The 15,405-nt window shown below is 40.8% G+C and overlaps 1 protein-coding gene across 5 annotated transcripts in view; it reads left to right on the top strand.

Moving 5' to 3' along the window:
• Window positions 1-15,405, top strand: part of DIP2C (disco interacting protein 2 homolog C) — a 288,411-nt gene that overhangs the window by 138,420 nt on the left and 134,586 nt on the right. For 3 of the 5 annotated variants that reach the window (XM_052692777.1, XM_052692778.1, XM_052692782.1), the window contains exons 2-3: window positions 10,827-10,898; window positions 13,945-14,112. In XM_052692777.1, the coding sequence (XP_052548737.1) occupies window positions 10,827-10,898; window positions 13,945-14,112 (240 nt within the window). The remainder of the gene's footprint in view (window positions 1-10,826; window positions 10,899-13,944; window positions 14,113-15,405) is intronic. The other 2 variants (XM_052692779.1, XM_052692780.1) reach the window with 1 other exon arrangement.

Here is a 15,405-nt window from a genome sequence, read left to right as displayed (position 1 = left end):
ATGGAACCAGGTGGGTGAAAACAGAGCTGATGTGTGTCGGCACCTGCGTGCAGTGAGAGGCACGGTGCAGGTCTGGGGCCATCGCTCTGGGTATGGACATAATAATGCCTTCACCTCTGGAGAATGACCCGAGAATGGCAAATGGCATGGAAAGAATCTTGAGCTTGTTGAAAGTCTGGCATTAATTATCATGTGAAAAGCCAAATTGACAAAAGTGCATCAAATAACAAATGCTGTAGAGAAGGCATGTCATGAATTCTTCATGGCAGAGGGTAGGGGAGTATTTAATTAACTTAAAAGTTGGCAAATCCACGCAGAGCGTAATTACATTGTGGCATTGATTCTTCGTGGCAAGTTGTTGAGGCCAAGACTTTCAATGAGGATTTCGGTGAGATTCAAAAGGGGATTCCAGTTTAATTTGGGCAGCAAAAGGTAGTCTGAGATGTAGCAGCTACTGCTGAAATGTTTTTGTAGTGGCTCTGGGCTTGAGGTGAGGCTGCAGCAACCTTTGATCAGATGACACTATGAGGAGAAGGAGGGCATATTATTTACATTTCCCACTTGAAACTCTTTACCTTCTTCTCCCCTCTAAGTAACAACCACTCTGAGTGCTGAAAGAAGTGAAAGAGCGTTGGACAGGATCCACTGTGACAGTTCCTGTGCTTCTTACATTCTTTTCCAGTTCTGCAAACAGTCATAAAAATTAATGACTGCCTCTTCAGCTGTCCAAAGCACAGCATCATTGCAGAGGGGTAAAAGCCGTTATTTCTGTTCTGGGATACACAAAGATGCTGCATCTTTCAATCTGCCGTGTCAAGGTGCTCCAATGCCTCTTACTATTTGAATTATGTAAATAGAATGGGAATCACCTTTTAGCTACTGAATAAAAGCATCTGATGGTTTTTGTGCTATCCATGTTTGAATTATAAAAATGAAGATTTTAGTGAAAGCTGAGAAGTTCAGACAGAGAGACAAGCTCCGTGGTACAGTCGTGATAAGAAACCATAAATTCACTGTCTTGCAAGTAAAATATCCAGTAGTGCTGACATCAGATGAAAACTGTGAGGCATTCCTAAGAGGGTCAGACAGTGAAATGCTCCAGCCTGTGTGCTGTATGGGAACAGCTATGGCCTCAGCCATGGAAGACTTTAGATGGACAGCAGCTGATCAGTGATGATGCTAGAATGAGCAATACTTGAGATAGCAGATGATTAATGAGGGTAAATTAAAATACATGATCAGCCTTTTGAGCAGTGAGCAGCAGTGGATGATAAAAGACCTTTGCAGTGCAGTTGTAGAATGATCGGTCCTGAGTGCAGCTGCCCAGAGCTCGAGCAGCACATGGCCCTCAGTGCAGGGCTGCCCTTGGCCTGCAGCTGAGCTATGCCAAAAGGTTGGAGTCTTGGGCATATTTACAAGAGGCTGTAAATCCTACCTCAATTCTGGCATTTTTGGTTTTGTAAGAATGACTGCCCTCCCATGCTCTGCTAGTGCACTCCTCAGCTGGGACTTAACAACAGTGTGGAATGATGGCTCTTGTTGTTCGTCTACAGGATAGATGATCTTTGTTGGCACTTCTAAAGTACTGCACCTATAGAAATAAACAGGCTGATTGCTTCTGTGAAGGACGTTATTGGTGCTCCTTTGATCAGCAGGCTGGCATGTTTGCTGATCAGCCTGCTGATTCATACAGTTCGGTAGGCTGCAATGGTAATACGTGCAGACCAGTGAATTAAGAAACATTTGTGATAATAATTAGCAAGCTGCCAGCTCATGTACATGTTTTGATGTATTGATCTAAACATCTATTCACATTCCTATTTTCTGTATCTTGATCAAGAGTGATAACGAGTTGGAAATAGGTGAAACATCATAAATCTCTAAAAAGACAAATGAGAGAGAGTATGGTGATCTGATTTCTATACTGTACAGAAGTGTGTGCATCAAACCTAGCAGAAACTTGCAGATTTCCAAGTGCCATATTTCACAGTCACTAGAGGGTAGTGCCTCCTATGAGAACAGCTGCTGTGTGCTAACATCAGTATGAGCTGTCACATCATGTCTGTAATAGTGCTGCAGACCTTTAGGAGCCTTTGGAGGTGCTACAGCAGGCAAAAATGGAATTGTCAAATATTGTGAAAGCTGCAGAGGACGGGCGCATTGATTGTGCCTTGAGGTAATTGAAGGTGTGCGACTGTTTTTCCTTGTGAGTTGTTTCTCAGCTTGAGAGATTAGAATCTGAGTCAGCTTCTTGGTAAGAAAGTCCGTGGTCAAAGGATGCATATTTTCAGTACTACATGAACACTACATACCCACACAACAGGAGAGCTTTGAGCTGCTTTAGTGCTCTTCTGTTCTTTAAGTAACACACTTGGAATAGAGGTGAGTGTGCAAATGACGTGTGCTTAATTCATTTTGCTGTTTGTGATCCTTCTGGAGCAAAGTGGGATAATGGCAGGAATATAAGTTATGTTATTTGGAAGTGAAAAAATTCATTGCATGTATTCAGTTCAGGAAGAAATTATATAAGCAGCAGTTTTCAAATGTAATTTTTTACAAAGAACATGTGATCTACGTACCCTATTAACTTGTATTGCAGGTGCCTCTGAATAGCTCTTTATTTTATCATATCTGGCTGCTGTATCAAATAAACTGTCAACAAAATGTGTGCTAAAGTAACGGCCTAAATTGCATTTGCAAGTTGTGAAATAAGGATTCATTTTTTTTATTTCTTTAGATCAGAGATAAATATGTAATTTACATTATAAGAACAGGTATTTTCTAATACTTACTGATGGAGATTAAATCCATTCTACTGAATTTATTCTATGTATATCACCCTCAGTTTTGAGGCCTCAGTTTTGAATGTGGGTAAAAATCTGAACTCTTATATCTTTGAATTGCAAATTAATTGTAGAGAATATTTATTTCTCTCAGAGTAGTAAGAAAAGAAGTAGTTCCAGGAGGTGTATGTTTATGGATGCCTGTAACTGTTTAGAAATGGTTTGGAAAATAATGGTTATTAACGTCATATGAAGCTATTTTGAAACTTTTGGCAAGTCATGAAGAACTCATGATTACACAAATATGTATGTATTTTCTTCTGCTACCTGATTACCTCAGTGTAGTAGTTGAACAAATTCACAGTAAATTCATAGTTAAGATTTGCAGTTTCAAATGATCATTGGCTGATGTGTAGATGTGCGTTGGTGTTCCTATAAACTAGAGGAGCAAAAGCTGTTTTCTTTCAGATCAGTAGTAATTAACAGTCAGTTAATTCTTGCAGACCTGTCTGATTTACAAAACCATGAGTGCATTTTAATTAATATATGAAAAAGATTAGACTCAGCTTAATAGAGTGAAGGATGCACTGGAACAAAATGAAGAATGTCTGAAAATGGTTGGGTACTTTAAAAGAACAAATAATGGGTTAGTTTTGCATATCTAAAAGATCAAAGAAAAAAGGAAATAACTCTTATAATAGGGATTGAAATAAAGTTTAAAGATAACCTAAGTAAGCTGGAAACCAGTTGAACAGTGTAGAAGATGCTAAGCACAGTGCAGAAGTGAGGTGTTTGCATTGTTCAGATAGCCAGTATTTGGGCAGATGGCGTTCGTGTCAAAAATACTGCTGGACAAAATGCCTTCACTGGACACTCTAGATTTTGGAGTATGTAAAACTCAACTTCCTTTCTCCTCCAGAGACGATTTGAACCAACATCTCACCCTTTCAGTAAACCCAGAGATAACCATGTCTCAGAGGGCATTCAGAGAAGGGAACTCTGACATCTCTAAGGCAGTTTTGTTTTGCCCTGAAAAGTTAAAAATCTGCTCAGACCAAAAGAAGGGATGTGAGCAAGTGCTTAATGTTGTTCTCAGAGTGTTCTCTTTGCTTCGATTGCTGCTGTTCTTGCATAGCATGCTGCTGGGTGGTGTGTCTGAGGAGTTCTTTCCCTTCTGTATGCTTTTAAAATTAGTATATTTCTGTACTTCAGGGTTGGGTTTTGTTTGATTTTTTTTTCTTTTTTTTTTTTTTTTGAAAGAAATCCAAGTTATTCCACTGTTACTTGAAAAAAACCTTGGGTTACTGCTGACTGGCAATGCAACAAGGCTTGTGGTTGGAATTGAGGTGAAATGGGAGTGGATCAGGTGGTCAGGAGAGTTACTCACTGGAACTTCTATATTTATGTAGGTTTTCTAGGACATCACATAACGTAGTTCGCATTATTAAACTTGAGCATTTGGAGATTTCAACAGAAAAATATGAGTATTGCTGTGGAAAACAGTTGTTATGCTTCATAAATGCTAACTTCTTTTAACTCTTCAAAATCTCATAGTGCTATTTAACAAAACATGGTCTGCAAAAATGGTATACCAGATACTGAGTTAGGTATCTCCCTGGTGATGTGTTTTTAGAGAGGTAAGGGTCACTCAGCACAGTCGTTGTGGTAATTCAAATTCCCGATCACAACTGCTTACAGCTCCTCAGTGTTCTTCCACAACCGCCATGGTCTTCTGATGGTGTGAAAGGCAGTATTCCTATTCCAGTTGCACAGTGGCCATTAAGAAATTTGCATTCCTGCCTTTGCATCCAGCTGTCAAAGTGTGTGGAAATGTGTATTTGCATGAAGGGTTTATTTTGCCCAGAAGAGGTTCTGTGTTTACAGAAACTGTGGGAAGAGATTTTGGCATTCTAATACGATAATACAACTACTGTAAATACCTATTTTTATTTATTTTTTTTACATCCGCATAATGTCTTTAACCTGCAGCGGACAAAATAAAATTATTTTGATCACTGCTGAAACACTTGTATTATTGACTAGCATAACTAATCTCAAATACAAGAGTTATATGATGAACCCAAATAAACAAGGAGGAAGTTGCAATATACCAGATAAAAAATGTTCGTATTTCTTTTATCTAACATATGAAAACAGGAGTTCCAAGCTTCTATTCTGAACTGAAATTTGTGAAGAGCTCTGCAGCCATTGGATCAAAATGCTGGAAGCAGGTTTGTGGCTGGCGTGTTTAGAAATCTGTTGCTTTTTAGAAGAGCTGCATTCTCTTCCAAAGTTAAACCCATTTGGAATTTTGCTTGAGATCAGTATTGATCAAATGAAAAATAACAGTTAAAAATACAAGATCAGGAGCATGGGCTGCTTCTTATGGATTTAGCAAGATAAATGTACTTAGCTATTGCAAGTTTTCCCTTTTGGAAAGCGTGACTGCATTATTCTGAACAGAGGAGGAACTATGCTTGCAGTCTGGTTCAGATCATGTATTTTTTGCTTTGTTTCACATACCTATTATATATTCCTCCTCAAGGATTCTATTTTTTCCAAGACATTTTCAGGGCTGAGAAAACATCAGGGCAGAAGCTGGTGCAGTACCCAGCACTGTGGAACTGACTGCTTCCCTCTAAACTCCACATTCTAAATAATGATAAGTGGAATTATGGCAGTAATTGTCCTTCTTTAGGGAGCATTTCTTACTTGAAATATGAAGCCTGTCTATTAAATAACATTTGTCAGAAGTGTTTCCTTAGGCATATTTTTCAGAATTGTATTTTATTTTTATCCTCAGCAAGATCTGACTCTGCAAGGTTTGTGTTAGAGACGGGGAGAATAACTAGAACAAGCAAATGCCTCATAGGCAACAGGAAAGCGAGTGGGGAGATGAAAGATGAGCTTCCAGCAGCTGCAAAAAGGATATACACTTCAAGGGTGCCCTATAAGCCTTATAAAGCAATAAAGGAAGGAAAACAACATTATGAAGGGTCCCAACAGCCATAAAATTCCAAAAATGGCAAGGATTGCTGTCATTATGTAAAGTGTTCGTTAAAGCTTTAAATAATGAAATAAACTCTGACACTGAGAATGGAAACCTTCCCCGTGAAAGCGGCCTCTGTTTACGTTACAATCATGCAGGCCATAAAAGTCGTGCGGCACAACGCCGCGGTTCCCGGGCAGCTCAGCAGGCTGGGCGCACAGCTCTGGGGCCTGCCAGGCCTGGGGCACTGCTGTGCTGGAGGCTTTGGGACCAGAACGTAAGTGGGAAGGTGGGGAGGGATGCTTGGGATTCGGGGTGGAGATACTAGAATGCTGTGTAAAACGAGGTGCTGCTGGCTTGCTTCGTCACTAACGCTGAATTCAAATTCCAACTCCGACATGAGTAGATTCCATGGCAGATACTTCATTTGTGTATGCAGAGAATGAGAAGAAAGTATTTATTTTGAACAGGAATGCCTTTAAAATTGAAAAGGCCTTGTATCTGTGTTGTTTTAGTGGTGCTAAAGTGGTTTATTTTATCTGTTAGTAGTGTTGTATATTTAAATATCCATTCCTGAACTGGAAGCTGCTTTAGAAACTATTATAAGCTATGAAGTACACAGGAGAAGCTTCCTTTTCTGTCACTGAAATTCAGCCATTTTCTGCTGTGCTTGCAACGTGCAGGGACAAAATGTATCCTCGAGGGAAAAGAGAATGCGGTTCAGTGTGGGCGAACCTTTAAGTTGCAACGCATTTCCCTTGGAGGTGTTGGAGCAGTAGTGTAATTTATGTTACTGCTTGAAGTGAAAGTGTTCAAAGGCCATTAGTTTTTCTGACCAGTGCCATGGTCCGCCATTTGTTTCCTCACCATTTTTCTAATTAGATTTTTAAGTCAAGAATGAGGTTGAACATCTTTTTAAAAAGACATTGGAAAAGCAAGCAGCTTCTGACGTGGATGTTTCTGTGTTCCTGTACATGTTGCATGAAATAGAGTCGTGCAGTTTTATATCTCTGTATTTGCACCATCCAAAATGAAGTCCTTTGTCCCTTGGCGTATTTTTGGAAGAGCAGACAGGGAGACTGTCTGCATCATGAGTGGGAGAAGAAAATGAGTCACAGTTCTCTTTATGAGGAGCTTTGTTTCATTCAAATCCCTCTTGCCAAGATGCTGACACTGAACTTGAGTCATCAGCAATAAACAAGTCTTACAGAAAATTGAATCTTTAGAGGGCAGAAAATCATGGGCAAAGGGAAGGCACTCACCGACAACCTGTTTCAGTCTGTGGATTTGAGAGCAATTATTGATTGCATTATTTCCTGTGACAGATTTTTCACAAGTACCCAAAAGTAATTTAAAGTCCCGGCCTGAAATTTCATTTCAAAACATGCGTGTGTAGTGAGGACCTGCAGCATCCATCAGGCTTTGAGATCACCGAGCATTAAATTGAGCGCTCACTGCACTGAACAACATAACTGTGGTTCCTGCTTTTATCATTCGCTTTTCACCTGTGCTGTTTCTGTAAAGACTGAGAACAAAATGAGAACACTAATAGGCACTGGCACTTTCCTGGAAAAAAGCAAGATTTGGAGAAATTTGTTATTATTATTTTATTTAAGGCAATTATCTTTCTCTTGAAAAAATTTACACGTATGTTATGGTAACAATACATCAAGATTGGATATGTTTGTGTTCAGGAAGTGACAATAGATCAACTAATAAACATTTCAATTGAAAAGGAAACTTTCATAATGTATTCTATATTATTTCAGACAGTCCTCTTTCTTGGATGTATTATAGTATCTTATTTGTCCATGGTGTCTGTGTTTCTAACCACTGTCTGCTTTTAAAGTGTGACAACTTCAAAGAAGGGTGGTAATACAGAGATACTTCTATTGTGGAAGTACTTCCACGTCTAAAAACATGAAATCTGACACTATGGAATGAAAGAGAATATGCAATTTTAAAGCTGGACTAGAAATCAGACAGGAGGGAATGGCTTTAAGTTGTTCTGGGGGAGGGTCAGGTTGGGTGTTAGAAGTTTCTTCTTTGCTGGGCACAGGCTGCCCAGCAAGTGGTCACTATCCCTGGAGGTGTTGAAGGAAAGTGTGGATGTGGCACTGAGGAACATGGTGAAAGGTATGGTGGGGATGGGTTGATGGTACAACTGGATGATCTTAGTGGTCTTTCTGACCTTAATGATTCTGTGATTCTCTGCTATCGTCAATCAGTGATCACTGTGAGGAGCGCAACTGAATGAACACAGCATGTAGCTGTGGCTGAAAGTCACAGAAGCTGCGGCACAAATCAAAAATAAGGAGGTAGATCTAAGATTATGGAGTTTCCAAGCCTTGGTCCTGTGTTCAGTTTGACCAGGCAGTCTTCATCCTAGGAGGGCTGGATCCTCTTCAATTTGTACTGTCCCTCTCATTTCAGAACTGGCACTCTTCCCATTGTGCCTGAAGGGAGTCTGGAAGATGTGAAATAACAAATGAACTTGTTCAGTGAAAGGAGGATTGGTTGGTGCATGCTTGATGTTCGCTAGTCCTCAACAGTCAATTGTAAATATGGATTGGAAAAAAGATCAGGGTGAAAACGCACTGCCCAGTCAGCAGTGAGGAGTTGGACCTTGTCAGGAGGATGAGGAGGAGAGCAGCCTGGAGAGCGCTGGTGCAGGCGGGAGGCTGAGGGTCTTGGGAGTGCTGAAGTGAAGGACGGGAGAGAGGCAGAGCAGAGCAGGCAGGAGACAGGTTGTGGGATGGAGCTGAGGAGAGCGGGGAGGGGAACCTGAGAGCAGAGCCAGGGCCAACAGGGAGGTGAGATCCAAGGATTCCAGCAGGAGAGCAGAGGGCTGTGGGCAACTGCTCTGCTTCCAGCTTCCAGGCACAGGGACTTGTCTCACAAATACGATTCTGACCCTACAATGAAAATTTTGGTGATTTTGTATTTTACTAATTTGTTTTTTTAAATTTGGTTGCCAGGGCAATGATGCACGTGACTATAGCACGGTATTGATTTGTGTGTACATGTACTACCATGGGTACCTGAGCACCTGTAGCTCATAGTTTCATGTTTAAAATGGCATTGCCACTCTATACATCCAAACTGGAGTGATGGTTATCCATAGGGTATCACTGTGCTGCAATCATGAAACAATATCATGTTTTTATTCAAATTAAGGCATGTCTGGAACGCATAAGAATTCAGTCTTAATGAGCAAGGAGAATGAATGGCAATTTGTTTAACAGAGCTTAAATGAAAAAACTGCTCATATTTTATATTTTTCAGATGGAAATAAATACATTTGTTAATAGAAACATTTTAATGAAGTGGTATCTATAGTTACTGTCTGGTTTGTGAGAAGCTGACTGGTAAGAACACATGACAGAAGTGTTCGAAAGAGGAATAAACGTGCTTAAAGAGTCAGTGTTTGAACTTTAAAAACATAGGTCCTCTTGCCAAGTCTACCACTTCCTTGGGTAAATATGGGACAGTTATCATTTCAAGTGCTTCCTTCTCACTTTTCTCATTTAAAAATACAGATATTTTAACTGACTTCTTTTGTAGAGCAGTTTGAGATACAGTAGCACAGGGTAGGTGTTATTTTAAGCACTGTTTTTTTTTAATCGAGGGTCGAAAGGTTGGCTCAGGACACTGGCAATGAGGCCTGGAGAATCTTACCTCCTTATTGCTTATTGCAGCCGTCCCCCAGGAGGGAGCTTCCCTTGAGGAAAAGCTGTTACCGTTAGAAGGTGTCCTGATGTAATTATCAACTTCAGGCCCACCCTCAAAAGCTCTCCTTGTACATTTGTTACTAACTTAGCATCCATGTACCAGAGTGGCTGGGATTGCAATGGGCATGCAGTTCTCTTAGCAGATGGTCTCCTCAGCTGAAGGTTGAACACTAGGACAGAAGAGCCAGAGCAGATACACACCGCTGTGTTTGGCTGGATGTTACAGCCAAAGTTCTGCTTGTTTTTGTGCTTTATCCCCTCCTAAGCATTCATGCTTTTTCATATGTAGAAGTCTAGCGTTGGTCTTCAACTGTATGACAAGTTTCACAAAAACAGACACGCTTGCTGAACGGGCAGAGAATATGTTGTTATTTTAAAAATCTTGTGATTTTAAAGCTTGTCTCGTTTTAGCATTCAGAATAGCTTGTACTGCATTTAATATTTATGTATATGTGTGTGCATGTGCACTCGCACATTTGGAAAGAAGAACCTGGATGTTTTATTTACTCTTGAGTACCAAAGCCAGGACTGTATTCCAGTGATGTGGCCTTCCTGAACTCTAATAAGACTAAAAGCATCTGTTTCATCCTGCTTATCTAATTATCCATTACTTTCTTTTAGAACATGTGTACAGAAAAGCATTTTTTAAACTTAATGTTATAAGTTACCTAAAGAAACTGTAAACATAATGAAGGGTCACAGTAATAGTAAGAAACTCGGTTGTCTCCAAGATCAATTAGAGATTCTATTGGAAAGTCAGACAAAGAATCTTGAAGCTACTATTTTCTAGTATATCTGTGGTAGATTTGTTTTGTTTTGTTTCTGTTGATCTCATTGCTGCTTAGAAATCAGCTAAAACATTTATATTGCAGAAATAATATAGCAGCAGTTTCAAATCTTTTGTGCTTTATATGCTTGATTAGGAAAATCCCATTAATGATAGAAAATGCTAATCAGCAATGTGTTTCACCAGCCACCATGGGCCCACGCACTCCAAATAATCCATTGTTTGTTAACCTAATGAAGGTCATTGTAGCTTTTTCAAAGCTTGTGTGACAGCATATCAAAATGCTTTCAAAACTCTGCTGCTGGACTCCAGTGCTGAAAAAAATCAAGGCTGAGTATTTACTTGTCAGAAGGGTTCTGGCGTAAATGAGTTTTATTTTTCTGGGTAGAACAATCATACAGTGCTTTCATTTGTTCATTATAATTGTCAAGACAGACAAACAGTGCAGTGGTGGCTAAGCTCATGGCGCTGCCATTAAGCAGCTAGACTTTGTCTTTATCCACATCTTATTGATTTTCCTTTCCTTTTCTTGGCAGGTGACATCACACAGAAAGGATATGAAAAGAAGAGATCAAAATTAATTGGGGCCTACCTGCCACAACCTCCCGGTACGTGTATCTGTGCTTACAATATATGAAGATGTCAAGCATACTCATAGTTGCCACAATAAAAATCTACATCTTTGAAAAAAATAATGTGGTTTAAACAAAGCTACTGTTATTCATTCAGAAAAAGCTTGTTTCATCCATTTCATATATATTTTTACATATATATATGTGTCTACTTTGGTACTTGTGCACTTTTTTGCATACATTGGTGTGAGTTTGGCAGTCACATCTGGAAAATAAAATCAGCCTAGGTTTGTTAGAGACATTGTTTATTGTTAAGTAATGCAAAAATACAGAAGAAAATATGATGTCCTAACTCACTAAGACTTCTGCTAAGTAAAGCTTTCTAAATAGAGGTATACTTGAGTGGAAGAAAACTTTATAGCTTTGTTCCTTTCTCCACTTCTGGGTTTCCTGCTGTGATCTTACTTTTGAAGTCAACATAGAGACCAGCAACATCCCTTAGACTTCAGCTTGTCCTTCAGTGCATGATCAAGTGATCCTTTATAAACAGTCTGTCTCTATATTTAGGAGTTGCATGTACCTGCCCTAAAAGTGTACAAAAAATTTCAAATGAAATCAAATGTCAAATTACATATTGCTTCATTTAACTTATTCCCTATATGTGTTTACCAGAAACAAGAAAAAACTCTTAAGAGTTCATGCTTTATAAAGACAATGAATCTTGAAGTTGTCTATGTGGTTTTACTTATCACTGTAGGCCTCCATTTTATGTCAGCCTCATGGGAGCATGCCACACTCTCCTGTGCAGTCTCACTTGCTGTATAGGGGCTCCTCTTGCACTTGGCATTCCTCTGAGCCGCATTTTTGCTGCAGATCTGGGATCTAGTTCACTTTTTCTTTTACCATATTCTTTCTTTACGGCGTTGATGGTTTTCTATTTAAACAGCTCATGTAGAGGTACTGACGTATTCTGGCTTCTGCAGTGTATAAACAGGTCTCTGGAAGGAAAGCCTCCTATTTTTTTCCATGGAAACTACAGCAGACAGAAGGAGCACAACAACACTATTTGATAGAGAAAATGTCTCAATTACAAAGCACTATTTTTCAACATATTCACCACTGTTAGCTATGTATTTTTGCCAGCAATGAACAAGAGCCTGCATGCTGCGCTTGTAAAAATCTGCATGGTTGTCTGGAATGTGGCATGTCTTTCATGTTGCTGTCATCACTGCTGAAACGTACCACCCACTGCTTCACAGTGCTCACATCCACTGTCTCCATAAAGTCAGCAAGCATCAGTGACTGTCTACGTGTACTACTTTTTCTGCATGAAGGAAAATTGTCTTTTGTCAGACTGCCCCTCTGCTGCCATCTGTCACACGGCATCAAAATGTAATGGAATATTGACAGGAAGGTTCAACTTCTGCCGCCTCTGAGATTGTGGGGCAACATCATAAAGCAGGAGGCATTACTTTCAGAGTATATTAGCTAGCTCCATAGCAGAATGGTATTTGGGGGCCTTTGGATTTCGTTTGGTATGCTTCACTGGTGGAAACTCCACAAAAGACATCAATGTTACAAACACCTCTTCTTTCTGAAGAGATAATTCCTGACTTGAGGATGACTGCAACATCTGCTAACTGTTGGGAGCTGTAAGAGAAAGAAGCAAATCGAATCAGCAGAGCTACAATCCCAGAAGTTCAGTCATTAAATTTGCAGATATTTGTTGACCAAACTATCAGGCATACAGTAGTCTTCAGTATGTTCTCATGTTCTGTACTTAGATGTACTGAGTTATGGTGAGACTTACTTAACAGTAGTCCTCAACACAGGATTATGGTTGGTACCAGTATTCTCTTCTATAGCTAGTTGTGAATTTTTTTCTTCACAGAAGAAAATACAGCTCTTCCTCCAGAGAGCTCATAGTCATTTGGTCAAACTGTAGCCTTGTCTCAAACTGCTGAGGAATCTTCATGCCATGATGGAAGAGAGAAGGTGGAGAACTTACTGAGTTTTATCTTTCAAAGTCTCTGTTGTGATATTAAAGTTTTCCAGCAGAAGGACAGCATAGAAATCTGTATCAGTCCTATAGTGGGATCCATTCAATAATTTGAAGAAGTAATGACTGACAACGTAGCAGATCTAGCACTATTGTAAAGATGGGAAGAAGCAGGGTGAATGTTTTCCTCTGTACCACTTCCCAGGAAAACTTGCACTAGGTTTGTGGGGATGAGTGAAGAAAGATTATGGGAGGAAGGACAGGAGAAGGCTATTGAAATATTGTCCACTATTTTCTTGTATGTACATCGAGCTCAGTCATTTAGCTCATGGCTAAATGAATTACTGTGTTATAAAGGAAGATATTGCTTCTACTGTATTGAAGTATTTTCCTCCAGAAACTAATATTATTTGTTCTTGATCTTTGCTGTCTTTGTAGTTTTTGTTTGTTTTGTTGTGGTACCTTTTGGACAAAACCTGAAACTGTAATTCGATATTTTCCTCCTAAGATCTTACTCACCTGAGGTCCCTGTTCAGTAGGAAGGGGAAGATGAATCCTTTATGAGAAGAAATAAGATAACAAAACAGATGCTGTGTTTCATAAGCCTCTGTTGGTATCTGAACACTCAAATTAGTTATGTCTTTGTTGTAATGTGTTTCAATGGGGAACTGCAAGAAATATATAAGCTTTGGTCTTAGCTTTTGTCGTTAAAAAGGAGGAGAAGATGAAGAGAGATTATCAAACAGTGTGGAAATTGGTACGGCTCTTCTGCAGGGATTGAAGATCTCAGGGAAGGGCTGTGATCTGTGTTCTGTGACTGCACTCAAGGAAATTAAGGAAATCCAAAGGCAGTTCCCCTCTGTTTGGGCATCCAAGTCCTCTTGCTGCACTTTTGCTAACATTTCTAACACCAATGTTGGCAGAGTGGAACGTTGACCTCATTGGCTCCGTGAGTGTCCTGTAGTGTCTGTGCGTGTGTGTGCGTGTGTGCTGTACTGCATGGGGGCAGCAGCTCCATTCGTTGCTGTAACAAATGTAAAAAAACTAAACGTGAATTAATTAGTTTTTTTCAACTTGTTACAGCAGCGAATGGAGCTGCCGCGGTACGGTGTAGACTGCAACACAGTGAAGGAGCTGCCAGAAGAATGCTCCGCACTGCCAACATTGGGGTCTGTGACATCCGGGAAGCGGCCACTAGAGAGAGAGCAGCCAGCACGGCAGGAAACCGGCCTCTCTTTTATTTTCGTTTTGGTGAGCACAATGAATGTATCTTTTTCAGTCTATATCTGTCTGTAAGTGTGCCTCAACTGGAAGTCTCTGGTAGATGTGTGCATCAGTCAGACAGGTGAGGGCTGCCAGTGACAAGGCAGGACAACGGCAACTGGGAGGCTGTTACCAACTTCTGTCTACCTGAGAGCAGAGTGTTTAGAAGGGAGAAGGAATAATCAATTTTAGTGCCTAGCTTCCATGCAGTGGTCACTTTGGTGGAGGAACATAGAGGAGGCTGTGAAACACAGGAAGGCATGTGTTTCTACTTCCCTTTTTGGCACTGCCTTTTTACAGAGCACTGGAAAAGTCCAAGTCCACCAGAATCAGGAGGAAGCTGTAAAAATCTGAGCACCCCTCGTTGTGTGCAGTTTCTAAGTAGAGACTGAATCTCTTTGGAAACTCAATAGACTGCTGAAACTCAGTAGAGCACTGGAAACTCCAAACCATTCAGAAGCAGGCCAACATCTAGGAGCAGGCACCAAGCTGATGGAGCACACTTGAGGGACTTCCTGCAGGACTGTGTGTTGGCAGTGTGGACAGATAAGACAGGGTCCCAGCTGTGCCTCTACAGCTGTGTCTTTCAGCAGTCACCCATCTTGCCTTCTGGGAATGTAATAGAATCATGGAACAGCTCGAATTGGAAGAGACCTTAAAGATCATCTAGTTCCAAACCCCCTGCTGTGGGCAGCATTACCACCAGCAGTTCAGGCCGCCCAGGGCCCCATCCAGTCTGGCCTTGAGCACCTCCAGGGATAGGCCAGCCACAGCTTCTCTGAGCAGCCTGTGCCAGCACCTCGCCACACTGAGTAAAAAATTTCTTCCTAACATGTAGCCTAAATTTACCCTCTTTTAGTTTAAGGCTGTTCCCCCTTGTCCCGTCACTATCACACTGTGTAAAAAGTTGGTCCTGTCAGGGAGAAGTTCTTTACAGAGAGAGTGGTGAGGTGCTGGAACAGTTGCCCAGAGAGGTTGTGGATGCCCCGACCCTGGAGGTGTTCAAGGCCAGATTGGATGGGGCCCTGGGCAGCCTGGTCTAACATTAAACGTGAAGGTTGGTGGCCCTGCACGTGGTGGCAGTGTATGGGAACTGCTGAATCACAGCCTGAACCTCTGATTGATCAGCTGAGGTGAGCACTGAGTCAGCCATGGGAGCACAGGTGAAGGCAATTCAGCTGTGTGACTGGAAGGGGTTGAGCCCAGCTGCACCTCTCCTAGATCCCATTTAAGTGCTGTCTACCAGTGGGAAGGGATCTCTTCTGGAGATCCCTCCTTTGG

Source organism: Tympanuchus pallidicinctus, unplaced genomic scaffold, assembly GCF_026119805.1.
Source record: "Tympanuchus pallidicinctus isolate F22 unplaced genomic scaffold, pur_lepc_1.0 scaffold3, whole genome shotgun sequence".
NCBI classification, from domain to species: Eukaryota; Metazoa; Chordata; class Aves; order Galliformes; family Phasianidae; genus Tympanuchus; species Tympanuchus pallidicinctus.
Note: the sequence above shows the minus strand (reverse complement) of the source record. Positions and strands in the feature narration are given on the sequence as shown.